Source organism: Calidris pugnax, unplaced genomic scaffold (assembly GCF_001431845.1).
Source record: "Calidris pugnax isolate Ruff unplaced genomic scaffold, ASM143184v1 scaffold18, whole genome shotgun sequence".
In the NCBI taxonomy this organism is placed as follows: domain Eukaryota; kingdom Metazoa; phylum Chordata; class Aves; order Charadriiformes; family Scolopacidae; genus Calidris; species Calidris pugnax.
This window is the reverse complement of record NW_015090812.1, coordinates 1924958-1940944: the sequence shown is the minus strand read 5'-3', so window position 1 is coordinate 1940944 and position 15987 is coordinate 1924958. Positions and strand designations below refer to the sequence as shown.

The window sequence follows — 15987 nt, the reverse complement described above, 5'->3', positions numbered from 1 at the left end:
ATTCCTTTTCAATTAAAGTAAACAATGTTAAGGATTTTCTTCTTTTAAAGAAATATTTTGCAAATGACATTTTCACCCCTCCTTTTTTTCATTGCCTATGTGGGAAAACTAGCACATTTGTTTAAGGATAAACTGGGAAGTCTGTGGTTTCCAGCATGCACATTTTGAATAATATTTACACAGACTATTATTTAATGGGCCATATAAATATTTATCATATGCTGTAGCTCTTTGATCATAAATGCTTGTTTGAAAAGCCATTCTGTCCCTGCTGTGCTTTGCAAAGAAAGAGGCCATTGCTGTTTTAGTGCTTGGAGGGAATTTTGGCTTCTCGACCTACCTTACCAGTTGTAGTCATGAACTAACACGGTCAAGCTGGACGTGTCTTTTAAAAGTTATTTTTTTCCTCTCTCCTTCTCTTTCTGTTTGCAAATTAAAATAATAAGTTGTAAATATGGGAACCTAATTCTGCAATGGAATGGCAAAGCTGTACTGAAGTTTTGGAAGCCTTTTCTCTTGGCTGCAAGAAGCCAGACTTCCTGAGATAGATACTTCATGGGTATAGGAGGTAGTGGTATTATCAGCACTGCTTTTCACCTCTTGGGAAGTCCATAAACATGCATCATCCATGCATCAAATATTTTGGTGCCTTGTTAGGAATATTGTGCTTGAAGAATTGACCTGTCCGACTGGAGCTTTAGGACTTCTTATTTAAATCATTATTCTGTTTTGCTCTTTTCCTTATGATTGATTGACTGCAGAAGTTGTATGCTAAGAATCCAGTAGATAAAAAATCCAAACCAAAGTTTTATTTGCACAACAAAGTTTTCTTTACACATGGCAATGAATGTTGGTGTCTGGATTCCAAAGCAGGAAGCTTGTCCTGGGACTTTCTTCTACCTCTGAACTCAGTTAAAGAGTTTCTTCATTTCTGATTTGGAGCTTCCTCTTGAGCCAAAGGAACCTTCTGTAAAGAAAAATGAATAGCAACTTTCCTCTGTAAATTCTTATCAAAGTACTTTGGCTAAATATTTTCTACCAACCACTGCTGGGTTCTTAGGTTCTCAAGAAGTACCTTTAGACAGAGTCTCTAGTTGGGGGCACTTATGACCTAGAGATGACAGTGCTTTTTGTGGATCCGGTTGACAAGTTGGTGGCATACCAAGTGATTGGTATTCCAGAAAAACCCTTGGCATCAAATGATGTTTTTGCAAGCAGATCAGATCCTATTGCAGAGAGGCTATACTTTGAACAGTAACTTAGTGCTTGATGTACTTGAAAAAAGGATTAATATTTACTTTTAGCCTGTTTTCATAAGATACTGAAGTATTGCTTTGTAAATCTAGATGAGCTGCACTCAGACAAAGGCCAGTTAAAGTTTTTCTGACACGTAACTATTTCTTAGGTCCACTAATTTACAAAAATAAAGTAGTGGATATTCAGAGACTGATTATGTACTGCTTGAGCATATAAACAAACCCTGCTTCCTGCACAGTCACTCACACATGCACGTCCTGGTTGCTTAGTAAGTAAAAAAGGAAAGTAAACATGACACGGGCTGATTAGGCTCCAGGTTTCAAATGTTTGTGGGAAGAATCCAATGCAAAACCATAATTTTAAGTGCTGAGTAGGAGGTACTATGAGCTTAATTCTCTAACATCTGTTAAGCTTGTTCTCTAAGTAGCAAAAACACATTAATGAGCTAAAATCAAGGCTGCCATACATGGAAGAGAAATAAAAAATTAGAGTAATATTGTGTGTGTGAGAGAAGGAGGCAGGATGTAAAATACTCTTTTTGCTATTTGTATTTTGAGAAAAGCAAGTAAGAAAGATGTGGGAAGAATCCAATGCAAAACCATAATTTTAAGTGCTGAGTAGGAGGTACTATGAGCTTAATTCTCTAACATCTGTTAAGCTTGTTCTCTAAGTAGCAAAAACACATTAATGAGCTAAAATCAAGGCTGCCATACATGGAAGAGAAATAAAAAATTAGAGTAATATTGTGTGTGTGAGAGAAGGAGGCAGGATGTAAAATACTCTTTTTGCTATTTGTATTTTGAGAAAAGCAAGTAAAAAAGATTTGCCTATTTAAAAAAAAAAAAAAAAATCAGCTTGTGGTTTCTTCTCATCTTCTTATGAGTCAGCAGCTAAAGGCAGTGCCGAAATAGGGAAAACCAGGGAAATTCGTGAGATAGTATCAGGAACACTCTTATGCAATTTCATTATAGTAGAATTTCTTGCAAGTAGCTAACAGCATCTCAGCATCTGCAGCCAGCCTTTTAAGCTTTGAGGAGATGGAGTGCAAAATTAAAAAGTGAACATCATCTGTTGAAAAAAATATCTTTAAACTGCTTTTACAGCCAAGGGCTAAGAGGAAGATGCAGAGTGCTGTAAGTATCCCCAGCTGACAGATGCGGTATTAATCACTGATATCAGGAGAATTGTCCTCTCTGTGACAGAGGCATTAGCTTTTGTTAGTCTGACCAGGTCATAGAGCCGGGGCCAAGAAAATAAAGCGAGCTTTCTTGCCAATATTCCTAGGTGTTAGACTCATGGCACACCATTATTTTTAGCTGATTGCTCATCGCTTGAACAGATGACCTTGCCTAACAAGATTAGTGTGTGTTGCACCTAATCTACTGGGCAGAATCAGTATGCTGGGAGAGTAGCTAGTATTTCATCAGTATGCCATAGGCTCTACAGCTTTGATTTTTATTCTAGTTCTGATATTGTTAGAAGCTAATGATCTGTACAACTTCTCTAGTGACCATACCTAGGTGTGATAACTGTTTTGCTTTTTATTGGGCTGCTTAGGAGCTGCAGTGATGGACAGAACTCCCTCATGCTAACGCCGTCCAAGTGAAGAACAAAAAAATGTTCCTGGCCCCCAGCAGTGGTAGTCTAAGCACGAATAACAGATTCAGGCAGTACAAAGCAATCATATGGGGCAGGTTGTGATGGCTGATCTCCACAGACTAACCACCTTTCCACGAACCATGTAATGCGGTAGGATGAGGGGAAATTAGGTAGTTTTCTTTAGCTAAGGTGTTGGCTTATGCCATTTCAAGTGCAGATGAAAATTTGTCCTGATTCAGCTATTAACACTGCTTAATTATTATCTGGGATGGTGCTTGGATTATGAGTTTTCTGAGGTAGTCAACTACCTTTTCTTTTTTTTCCTTTATTTTTTTTCTCTTTATTTCACCTGCTACCTCTAACCCTCAGTGATACTAGATTTGTAGTAGCCATCAACAGCAGTGGTTACAAGCCAACCATAGATGTCAACAGCCACTTATATGTGCCAACTCTATGTTCAGACTGACACCCAAGGATAGATCTTGACCTATACTCAAGATGTTTAAAGGGGGAAAAAAAAGGCTTTGTTTTTGAAATGTGTTCTACTTAACAGTACTTTCCAAATCTTTCCCTCTTTGCCCATGTCCCTCCCTCTGAACAACCCATCTTCCATACACAGAACTTATCCAGGTCACTTCTTTGGGAGAGATGGGCTGTTTTTAAGTAGAGCCATTTTGGTGCTCAGTAAATGCTGTGTATTCATCAAATTATAATTGATCCATTCATTTTCTGGAAATCAGAAACTGCTCATCAGCTGAGTTCTGTGTATTTCAAAGGGTTATTAAGAGATTCATATAAGCACTAAACTTGGTACTCCTCTGACATCTTTAATACTTTGTATCAGCTTTTACTAAGCATTCTCCCAACTTGATTAAAATCTAAATGTTAACTATTAATTAAGAACAAACTGTGAGAAATTAAGTACAGTGCATTTGTCACTGTATTAAATGTCAAATAGTTAAACGTAATATAGTGCAGTAAGCAACTCATTGTGAATAATTAAATCAATTAACCTCACTTTGTTCTTGTACGTTGTCAGAGAGTAGGCAGAGATTTCCTGGGATCCTTTCATAACTCACCACATTTTCAGCAAATTATTTTCTGGATCTTTGAAATTGTGTGGATGGTGGATAGTTCTTAAAAATCAAACCATATTTTTTGCTGGGTTTTTTTTTTTCTTTTTCTTTGGAAGGCTCAAAAGTGGGTAATACGTGCCAGATTGTCACTTAGTTATTTTAATTATCAGGATCACACCACTTTTTTAGGGAGGGCAAACTGTTTTCAGATTCTGCAGAAATTCAGCCTGACTCACGGTCTCGTTCAGCGGTAATACTCCGCTCAGCAGCTGGTTGGCTCTATGGGAGGCAGCAGCTCTTGGCTTCTGGTTCCTCCTCAGGTCAGGGTTCAGTGGAGCCAGGCACACCACCTCTTTCACTGCTTCGGGAGTATAATTTGTTTGCATTGAGGCAATGACATAGCTGTGGTGGTTCTTCCTGTCTTGTCCAGAGGTGAACCCCATTTACCAGGCATCAGCAGCTTCCCCATCTGCCAGAATTCAGGAAAACCCACAAGTCTCTAGACTGAAAATTCCCTTCTGTGTAAAGCTTCTGATTGTTGCTGAGTTTGGAACCATACCCTTTCCTTTCCTTCCTATCTCCTTTCCCCTCCTTCCCTTTATGTGGACATGGTAGTGTATGGCCATGGCTCAGTTCTTTGATTGAGTTCATGAACTTTACCTTAGCATGCCTATTCTGTTTGCTTTTCAGGAGCTTCTGTGCCATGAAACTTACACACAAACATTTGAAGAAAGTACATACAACTAGTGCAAGACTTGAAAACTCTAATTAATTAGAAAATTCCAAGTGAAGCTCTTGATGCAAAAAAGAGTTATCAAGCAAAGTGCCTGCACAGCATCTCTCCTGTCCTGCTCAGCACAGCTTTTCATCATCAGTCATTTTATCTGGTTTTATCCCCGTTTTTTTTATTTCCCCCCAACAGGTTTTATTAAAAATGCACAGTAAGAAGCAAGCTCTAGGAAAATGCTATGTTGGAGTTGATGTTGGGTCAGCAAGTGTCCGCGCGGCTTTGGTGGACGAGTTTGGGACAGTAGTGGCACATGCAGATCAGCCAATCCAAATTTGGGAGCCCCATCCAGACCACTACGAGCAATCCTCTGCAGACATATGGGCTGCCTGTTGCTCAGTCACAAAGGTAAGCAAAGAGAAAATGAAGGAGATACATGTTGCAGGTAGCTCTGCAAGCTCTACAGAGAAGCTTGTGATACAACTGAAAATAAGATGGAGGCCCTTCCTTTCCATTATTAGCTCAGCAGGAGGACTTACCCACTGATTTCAGGATTGAAATATGTGGGTTTTGTTTCACTAGTGTATGTTTTAGAGATGAGCCAGTTCTTTGAAGAGTCAAGGTTGCTCAGAACCTGGTAATGCATATATTTAAAGATGTGCATTATGCTGCACTGGAGTCACAAAGGAGCATTTATTGTAGAGAAGTTGTAATCTGGTTTGTGGATGGTGCCTAACATAATGTCTGTCACCTATGATCCTCATTAAGATGCCTGTCCAGTATTATAAGACCACAATAAATTATATACGTTTGTGGATAGTGTCAAGCATAAAACAATATTGAAATATACCTTACTATAGGGGAAAATTTCTACCCTCTGATCCAACGATCTGCCTGTACGTGCTGATGATGAAAGTAAATTAGTGACCTTGCTTGGCAGTGCACATGTAGGCCATTTCATCCTCCTTAATAAAGCCCCAGCCTGCTCCATGTTCTAAGGTTGGCTTTTTAAATATTCATGTTATGCTTGGTAATTTGCAGATGGGCAGTTCACCCATTCTCTTTTTATTGATCAGCCTTTTCAAACATTAATGAGCTTGGCTCTGCAGAAATGCTCTGAAATGAAGGAGATGAGGTGAGGGGGAAGGAAGGAAAAGAAGGGAGTGACAGGAGTGATAAGGAAGAACAGCTTGATGTTAAAGCAGAGCAAGTCTTTTATTCTGCTTATTTGATTTTTCTCTTTGTGAGTTGCTTTGTTCTTGCTCTGGAGCTCTTTAAATACAACCTCTTATATATAAGCAATAAAATACCATTTCTGAAACTGTAGCTTTACAGAGCCAGTAAGAGACTGGCACTGCAGCAAGTCTAGTGAAAGTCTTTCGTTATAGTACTAATTAAAATAATGATATTTTTATTGTTGCTGAGAAGTGGCAATTTATTACTGCATTACATTTTAGGTGTCTTGCAACCTCACTTGGCACTTAATGCATGTGGGTGTTGTGTTTTTTTTTCCAGTGCTGCTGGAAGCCGTGAAATTCAGACCTTTTTGGGGTGGTGATTTTTTTTTGGAAAATCTTCCAAAAAGTATGCTATCCAAACTCTTGGTAGCAGAGCTTTTGAAATGATGTGCGTTGCGAAGATTTTATCGCTGCTACAGGTTTTGGCCAACTTTATTTTTGGGACCCTTCAAGTATTGAAAGACAAAAAGTGGCACAATATTACCAAAGATTGTTGCTTCCACAGGTAGGCACAGAGTGAAGTAACTGGTGGAAACACTTGGCCCTAATCCTGTGTCCATTCTTCACATGCAGCTCATGTCCAAGCTTTCAGAAAAGAGAGAAAATTAACATTGCTAGTTTTCTGCTACATTTATTTTCTGATATTTTTGTGCTTCCTGCTTTCATGCATGTCTGTGACTAATAAGATTAAAAAGCTATTAAAGAACTTTTCTTGTGCCTTTGAATTCAATTTTGAAAACCAAGGAATTTTTGGTAGTTTGGTGTAGTTTTGAATAGAGGTGTTAAAGAATACTGAGTCTCAAAAATTTCAGCATTTCGTCTTGCATTTCTAACTTGTAACTCATTTTCTGTACTCATTAGCTTACACTGTACATGCATATATATATTTATATGGATAATGATGAAAGTAAATTAGTGACCTTGCTTGGCAGTGCACATGTAGGCCATTTCATCCTCCTTAATAAAGCCCCAGCCTGCTCCATGTTCTAAGGTTGGCTTTTTAAATATTCATGTTATGCTTGGTAATTTGCAGATGGGCAGTTCACCCATTCTCTTTTTATTGATCAGCCTTTTCAAACATTAATGAGCTTGGCTCTGCAGAAATGCTCTGAAATGAAGGAGATGAGGTGAGGGGGAAGGAAGGAAAAGAAGGGAGTGACAGGAGTGATAAGGAAGAACAGCTTGATGTTAAAGCAGAGCAAGTCTTTTATTCTGCTTATTTGATTTTTCTCTTTGTGAGTTGCTTTGTTCTTGCTCTGGAGCTCTTTAAATACAACCTCTTATATATAAGCAATAAAATACCATTTCTGAAACTGTAGCTTTACAGAGCCAGTAAGAGACTGGCACTGCAGCAAGTCTAGTGAAAGTCTTTCGTTATAGTACTAATTAAAATAATGATATTTTTATTGTTGCTGAGAAGTGGCAATTTATTACTGCATTACATTTTAGGTGTCTTGCAACCTCACTTGGCACTTAATGCATGTGGGTGTTGTGTTTTTTTTTCCAGTGCTGCTGGAAGCCGTGAAATTCAGACCTTTTTGGGGTGGTGATTTTTTTTTGGAAAATCTTCCAAAAAGTATGCTATCCAAACTCTTGGTAGCAGAGCTTTTGAAATGATGTGCGTTGCGAAGATTTTATCGCTGCTACAGGTTTTGGCCAACTTTATTTTTGGGACCCTTCAAGTATTGAAAGACAAAAAGTGGCACAATATTACCAAAGATTGTTGCTTCCACAGGTAGGCACAGAGTGAAGTAACTGGTGGAAACACTTGGCCCTAATCCTGTGTCCATTCTTCACATGCAGCTCATGTCCAAGCTTTCAGAAAAGAGAGAAAATTAACATTGCTAGTTTTCTGCTACATTTATTTTCTGATATTTTTGTGCTTCCTGCTTTCATGCATGTCTGTGACTAATAAGATTAAAAAGCTATTAAAGAACTTTTCTTGTGCCTTTGAATTCAATTTTGAAAACCAAGGAATTTTTGGTAGTTTGGTGTAGTTTTGAATAGAGGTGTTAAAGAATACTGAGTCTCAAAAATTTCAGCATTTCGTCTTGCATTTCTAACTTGTAACTCATTTTCTGTACTTACACTGTACATGCATATATATATTTATATGGATATATTTGTATTCATGTGTGTTTTGTGTATTTGCAGAAAGTTGTCAGTGGAGTAGATGCCAGCCGGATTCGAGGGGTTGGTTTTGATGCAACGTGTTCCCTTGTTGTTGTGGATAAACAGTTCCAACCTTTGGCAGTCAACTGTGAAGGTAGGATTCCAGCACAAAAATTGGTGTTACTGTACATGTTCTATCACTGATATGAGTGAATGTACAATTTCGTCCAAATGCCAAGTTATGGGGTTGGCTCTTTGAGATATAGATGATAGAAAATCTTTTTTACAAGAGGATTTTTTTCTTGTTTTGCTATTTTAATTCTACTGCAAAATTAAATTTGAGATGAGAATTACGGTTTGGGTAAATGTTTGATATTCTAAGATCAAATTTTTTTCATCTTCCCTCAAAGAGACTGCTTCTTAGAGAAATCTATGTTCATTTTTCATTTGTGTATGTTTTCTCCTCCTTCAGACTTTATTAATCATGACTTTCATCTATAAGTGTCTATAAATGCCCATCCCCACTGGCAAAAGGAATGCTAAAAATGTAGTGTTAGTATAGTCTAACTGCTTACTCCGTCGTGGAGCTGCAGGCAAGAGGTTCAGCTTGTGTGGTTTATTACAGTGATGTTCTGACTTTTCTTAGGACAGTGTTAAACTTCAGAACAGTCTGTGACCTTTTTCTAAAGATTCTGATATTTTATTAGTTTATGAGTAGATGATTCAGAAGAGTCAAGAAAAGTCTGTGATGTACTTTTTTTCAGCAAATCCCATTTAAGATTAGGTGTGTGCTAAATCAGTAGTTACAGAGCCATAGTCACAATTCTGTTGATGTTCCCTTTCTATTCTCAGATGTATTTGTCATCTCCTCCCAGCCTACTCAAAAACCCAGCTTTGCCCCCAAAACGTCCTTTGCTAAATTTAAATGAGATTATTTATTTTTCAGTTTGAGTCTCTTACAGTCTGTTCAATGCCTAATGATGTCTGGGGCTATTTTGGTCTGTTGAGTCAAATCAGTTCTCATTTTTGATTCTCTGATATCCCCAAGAACTTGTGAGTTTACAGAGTGTTGTTAAATAAAAAGACAAGAACGCACTGAATACTGTCGCGCTGGTGAGAGCATGCGATGGGGTGGTTTCAGGCAGTCTCACAGTTGGAGGTTGTCTTTAAATCCATGTTAGAAATACCGGTGTGCCTCATACTTCTGCCTTCTCTTGGAGTATGGTTTCAAGACTGTGCATGAGTGGCTGTGGCATGAAGTTGAGTGTGCGGTGTACTTAGCAGGAGAGGAATCTGAAGTGTCACCTGGATTACTGTTCCAGCTCTCTACCGGGTCCTCTATAGGTTAATTTTGATTAAATATACTTTGCTTCTTGTTCTCATGTGGTATGCAGAAGAAAAATGCTTTTTCCTTCTACATCCAAAATGAAAGCATTTTCAGCAAATTACCCACTGAAACTATTTCTGAAAGGAATTAGGTTAGTTGTTCTCACAGCAGTAGAAGAGGAGAGAGAATCCCTGTAACTATCTAGCTAGCTGAATAGCTGAGTTAATTTTAGTCTGTAAAGTAATTGCTCAGATTTTGTCACATTTTTAGGTCATAGTCACCAAAATGCTTCTTCGTATTTTTAACTAAATATGGGTACTTTGTCAAGAAATCTACAAGAGCATGGCGTTTCAAAGTTCTTGGATGCTTACAAGCCTGATTGGTTTCAGTCAGCATTCTCAGCACTCAGCGTGTCTTAAACGTGGCTCAAAGGGCTTGAATTTTATCTTTAGATATCTACTGTGGATTATTAAAGCAAATAGAATTTGAATTTTCTATGTAGAAGTGAAAATGTGAAGCAGCTTAGAGTCTAGCAACTTATAGTACTGAGGTGAGGTCAAACCAGACCTAAAATAATCTCTTTTTTTTTTTTTCCCCCTCAAGGACAAAACTGTAGGAATGTTATTATGTGGATGGACCACCGTGCAGTCAGTCAAGTCGAGCGCATCAATGCAACGCAACACAGGGTTTTGAGCTATGTGGGGGGAGTGATGTCTGTGGAAATGCAGCCGCCTAAATTGCTGTGGTTAAAGGAAGTGAGTATATCTAAGACTGTGATGCATTTTTACTAACGGTTAATGCCGTTTGTTTGTAAATTTCAGAGAATGAAATCTCTAAAACAAAAGTCTTCAGCCTTAGTGTTGAACCCAAAGGTATGCAAAATAAGGCCAGCCTTAAGTTACGATGAAAATGTTTTAAGGTTCTTTTATTCTTCTCAATTATTTAGAATTATTATTAAAATTTATTATTAAAATTTAGTGTTTCCTGATTGAAATACGGGCCTTTCTTATCTAATGTTAAGGTTAGATATACATACACGTTTAGATATGGGTAATGAATGAGTCTGTGAAGTATCCTTGGATTTAGTTCTGGAGGTGTATTTCCTGCTCCAACTGCTGTAGCTGGGCATGCCTAGAGGGTGCCGCTTCTGGGATGGATTTATAGCAATTTAAACATCATCTCAACATTGGGTATCCTGGCCAGAGGTCCTGCCTTTGGGGCATTGCATCCAACAGCAAGGGGGTGTGTGATGCCCTTGGCTGCTCGTAGAGAAACTGTTCAGTTAGAGCTTCAATTTAGTTCTGTCCCATCTGTAGGAAGTAAACTGTCTGTAGAGGGAAGGTGATCTGTTCATAATGTGGAACTCTACCTCTGTCTCTTGTGTTCAAATTTTCTGTGTCACAGAATGACATATGGCCTTTTAATAATAACTGTCAGATAAAAGGAGAAATGCTTGCCACTTGAATTTTTTATAACCTCCTCCAGTCTGGCTTTTACATTTGGTCTCAATGATGCTTGCTGTCATTTTAACAAAGCCCAAATGTAAATTACTTGCTGCCAGTTTCAAGCAAAGTCTCCTGTCCTTCCAAACATGAAACATCATATAGTAACAAGGTGAAGATCGGGGAAAGTCAAAGGAATTAACTGGTAGAAGCAGGTACTGACAGATTAATGATAATAGAGGATAACTAATGTTGTTTGTAGATGCTATACTGAAATACGAGTATCCATTTACTAGTTCTTTCCTTCTTGAACTATAAGTATCATATGTCAGTCATTTTATAAATTATAAAAAGTAAGCTGTAAAAACCTTAAAGGAATCCATTGTGTTTTTATATTGCAAGGTCTGGAATATCAGTACCTGACTGATCCAGAAAGGCCAGTCTCCAAATGTGGTCACCCAGAGATGTAGGTCTAGGCTATGGCTTCGAAGCCCTGTGACATAATTGCTGTAGCTTACAGGGGAGAGCAAGTATTGCAGGGCTTGTTCCCTCCATGAGCAAATGGGTTGGAAATAGAACTCACCTTACCCTACAGGCCAGCCAGCAGCAGAAACTGCCTGGCAGATGGGTATTATAGAACAGGGCTTGTTCATGTGTCTCCTTTCAGCTCCTGACGTACCAGCTAAAGAGATTATTATCCTTAAGAAAGGGTTTTTTTACTTCATTATCTGCCTGCTGAGCTGCTCACGCGACAGTTCCTGCATCCTGAGTGGACTAGCAAAGTCATACTGTTAAATGGCTTAAACTTACCCTGCTTAACTCCAGCACCTAAGGTGACATCTACAGCAGCACCTCAGCTAGCTCGTGAGAAGGAAAAATAACAGGTATTATGGAGTTGGTTGAAATCAGTTGAGGTGTGGACATGTAGTGTCAAACATTTTACCTTCAGGGAGGTAAATGATCAAGTCTTTACTTACTGCTTCTATGCTTCTTGCAGAGTAGGAGGGTGAAAGGAATTGTATGAAGAGCAACAGTTAATTTTCAGTCAGTCACAGTAACGTGCTTAATGTATTACATGACTTTTAGGGCAGCAAAGGTTCACATTTGCCTCTGACAACTGATATTCCGCCTCACGTAATGCAAGTGTTCTCACTTTTTGTTAAGGAAGGCAAATTTTACACTAACTTTGAGTGTCAGGTTCTCCAAATGAGAGCTGAAACACCAGTTTGCACGTATGTTGTTATTCAGTGGAGTGTCTTCAAGCGGTCTACAAATAATAAATTACTTAAGTCTCTTCAGATACTTTGTTATTAATATTTTATAGATAGATAAACCATGACACAGGTATTAAAGACGTTCTCAGGAAGACTACTTATAAAATGGTACTTAATGTTTTCTTCATGTTTTTTTGAGTTGTATCATCTTTCTTTTCTGTGTTTAGTGTATTTTCCTCCTGCTAATACTGCACAGTTCCTAGAGGTGTGGCAGAGTGAGATTTTGGCCTAGCTCATACACTGCAAGGGAAAAATATTCTATTTTGGTTGCAAGATTATTTCTTAAGCCAGCAATAATGCACAAGCTGGCAAAAAAGAAGTTTGGTTTTCACATCCCTTGGGGCAGTCACAAGATTTAACAGGTAGAAAGAGACATTTTATTTTTATTTTATCCTTTCTAACTGAGAATATCTGAAGGCTTTGCAAAGTTGAAACTAGAATTCCCATTATGCCTCTATTTAATTGTGTCAACTGGTGTTCAGAAAGTAACTGCACTGTACCTGGTTTGTGCAGGCCACACATTGAGTCAGTTGGCTAAATGGGCATAAAATTAGACACTTTTTAAAAATGTGGCCCTTGGTGTGATGAGGAGAGGATGAAAATGGGATCGTTACTAGCACTGAATGTTAGGGCTGAGATGTGTTGGCAGAAGTGCCTGGGGAAGTTCTACATGGTGTCTGTCCACACTGTGTGCCTGGCTGTGATCATGGCCTTCGGTCTCTCCAGCTTTCCTGAGTACTAAGTGTCACCAAATATACTACCAACAATATTTCTTTAAAGTATCATAGATCTGAGTAGTTTATTTGTCTTACTTAAACCCTCACCTCTGTTTATATTTCTATATTATATGTGAAATAACCTTTCCTACAAAGATACTGCTTGCTCCAGTGAGCAGTGCAGTCTCAGGAGCTGCTTTAAAATTAGATCCCTCTCAAAGCATCCCAGAAGTCTGTTGCTATATTGTAAAAAGCTCTCCCAGAATTTTCTGCCAACTTTTGCAAATATGTACAGTTGGTTCAGGTTTTATCTGAAAACACTCCCAGTATTTCTAGAACTATTTCCAGCCTGGAAATCTGACTGCTAGTGCTGCAGTCAGCTGCTTGATGCAAGAACCGTATTGGGTCAGACCAGAAATCTGTCTGACTTGCTTTTTTGTCTGATGAAGAGTGAGTTTTTTGCTCTATGAATTTAGATAATCTTTTCTGATGATTGGGGGCCTGGAGCTTCTCTCTTATGAGGAAAGGCTGAGGGACTTGGGTCTTTTTAGTCTGGAGAAGGCTGAGGGGGTTCTGATCAACGCTTACAAATACTAAAAGGGTGGGTGTCAAGCTGGTCTTTTTTCAGTGGTGCCCAGTGACAGGACAAGAAAAAATGGGCACAAACTTGAACATAAGAAGTTCCCCCTAAACATGAGGAGGAACTTCCTCACTTTGAGGGTGGCAGAGCCCTGGAACAGGCTGCCCAGGGAGGTGGTGGAGTCTCCATCTCTGGAGACATTCAAAACCTGCCTGGACACATTCCTGTGCAACCTGCTGTGGGTGGACCTGCTTTGGCAGGGGGGGTTGGACTAGGTGATCTCCAGAGGTCCCTTCCAGTCTGCTCCCATATCATTCTGTGATTCTGTATCATTCCCCAGTCAACATGTCCGAGCCATGGACCACAGGGATGTTGCTTTTTTTCCTTTCATTCCTTATTCCTTTCTTAATATTCCTCCCTCATGTTGTCATATACCTGACAGTATCCCAGGAGCTTAAGGCAAACAATGGATTGGACACATTCTTCTATGACTGATGGCAATTGCTCATTATGGCAATCAAAACTGGCTAAACTGAGGTGTATCCAGGAGCTACTTTGGGCCTTTGTCCCTTTGCTAGGCACTAGGTTTCTGGAAAGTTTTTGGTCAGGAAGCTTGATGTGTTAACAACATACACAACACATGGATGTTTAAAAACAAAACAAAAAGCACAGCCATACACTTTGTATGGTCATGCTCCAGGTCAGCGGGTACACCCTAATATATGAAGATTCAGTGTTGACTTTTGCCTTGAATTCCCTGGAACTTTTTTTTAATTCCCCAGTAATTTAAAGTTCCTGCAAGTAAACATTTTTGCTCTTTTCCCACTGTGCATCTTTGCCTGGGATTGGTGCTGTGCACATTCCCTATCTGCTTGCATTCCTCTAGGTTTTGCAGAAAGGGTGCAGTGGGGAAAGTAGCTGCTTTATATCTGAAGTTATGATAAAATAACCTGGTACTAATAATTAAGAACAATTTATAAATGCACTGAAGTAACCAACAGAGTTAACTTTTATGTCATTGGGAAAACATTTGATACTTTTCTTTTAATCAAACCTCATGTTTTTGTAACAATAAACAACATGTAATTAGAAGAACCTTAAAATTAGTCCTAATGAATTATGTTCCTTTCAGTGGATCCTCAGTTCTTTGGAACTCTTAATGTTGTTTTCCTGAGCTTCAGAGTTTATTTAGGCTGGCATAAAGATAAATGTTCCTTTTTGAGTGTTTTGCCTAACTGATAAATATTCAAGATTTCCCTTGGCTTTTCCATGTTCCATATTCCATGGATTCAGTCATTCAAAACTACAGTTTTGATAATACAATAATACAAGGTAAGTTGCGCAAATGTGACTGTAAACTAAATTATTTTGTTAAAAGTCATTTAGGAGACTAACTACATGCACTTTTAGAAGTAATTTAACTTACTGATACTAAATGACCCTTTGGACGGTTGTTACACCTGTAGTTTAGTTGTGTGTACATTGGCACCAAGGCCTCCTTCTCCCATTTGACGATGCTAACCTGACTGGGAAGGCCGCATTAGGAGATTCTGTCTCCTCACTTTTTGCCCTGGGCTCTCCTAACTCTGATATCTGAAAACTTAACCTCCGTGAGGAAGGGTCTGAGATAGGTCAGTTCAGCAGTATTGCTAAGTTTTGAGTGATTAGACTGTGTCTCAAAGACAGGAATTGAGTTTCTATTACTTGATGAATTTTCATCTAAGCAATTAAAAGAATTACTAAAGAATATGACTTTGCAAATTTACTCTGAATTGGTTGGAAGTAACAAAGGGGAGGAGAAGGGGGAGAGGGCTATGGTGACCTAACTGTGCTTTTCCATTCCATCATCTCATTACTAGAATTGAGGATGACCTCATTCACTGTGAGGAATGACCTAACATCATGTACGAGAAGTAGATACTGGTTGTTATCTCTTGTGGCTTTCTTGTTACACTTGACTTGTATTTATTTGCAGAGGGATGTTGCAGTTGCAAGTTTTTCTTCAGTTGCAAGTTACTATCATCTGCTTCTTTTTGAATTTTTTTTCCATATAATGCTTTCTCTTTAACATTGCCTCTCCTCACATTCCCACTGAACACAGAATTGAGATTTAACTAGAGACTTGAGGCTTCAGGGTGTATTCTGTTCTTCCAGCTCTTCATCTCTCTTCTATTTTGCTTTTGAATTAAGAAACTAAGCTAGGAAGGTCTTTTGAGATCTTTTGCTTGGATTGTATTGGCTTACATTTGGTTTAGTTTCATCACTGCCAAATCATTTTACCCTCTGGCGTCTAGTGGTTAGTCTACATGAAATTAATTGGGTGGTCTTCATGTTTGTGATTGCAGATAGATATTCATATGAGGAAGCCACCATTGCAAGTGGAGTTTGTGTGTTGGGGACAGCTGTTTGCAGTAAATGCTTAACTGAATGCAGCTACTGTATAGCCTATGGGCAGTCTTGTTAAAGGGTGCACATCTGTGGTCTGCTTACGAGGAGCACTGTACTTCTCTGCTTGTATGGACCATGTGTGGTGATAGAGTCCAGTGTTAAATCTCTAATGTAAAACAAAATGAATATTTCATTTTTACTAAAGCTAATTTCTGAGGATACAGTCCCATTTGACTTTTGGATGTGGTCAG

The 15987-nt window shown here is 38.7% G+C and overlaps 1 protein-coding gene across 15 annotated transcripts in view; it reads left to right on the top strand.

The window, feature by feature from the left end:
- FGGY (FGGY carbohydrate kinase domain containing) overlaps nucleotides 1–15987 on the top strand; it is a 355269-nt gene that overhangs the window by 217625 nt on the left and 121657 nt on the right. For 14 of the 15 annotated variants that reach the window (XM_014939087.1, XM_014939088.1, XM_014939089.1 and 11 more), the window contains 3 exons: nucleotides 4855–5067; nucleotides 8052–8163; nucleotides 9940–10091. In XM_014939087.1, the coding sequence (XP_014794573.1) occupies nucleotides 4855–5067; nucleotides 8052–8163; nucleotides 9940–10091 (477 nt within the window). Of the gene's footprint in view, nucleotides 1–4854; nucleotides 5068–7429; nucleotides 7633–8051; nucleotides 8164–9939; nucleotides 10092–15987 lie in introns of those variants that run through there. The other variant, XM_014939102.1, reaches the window with a different exon arrangement.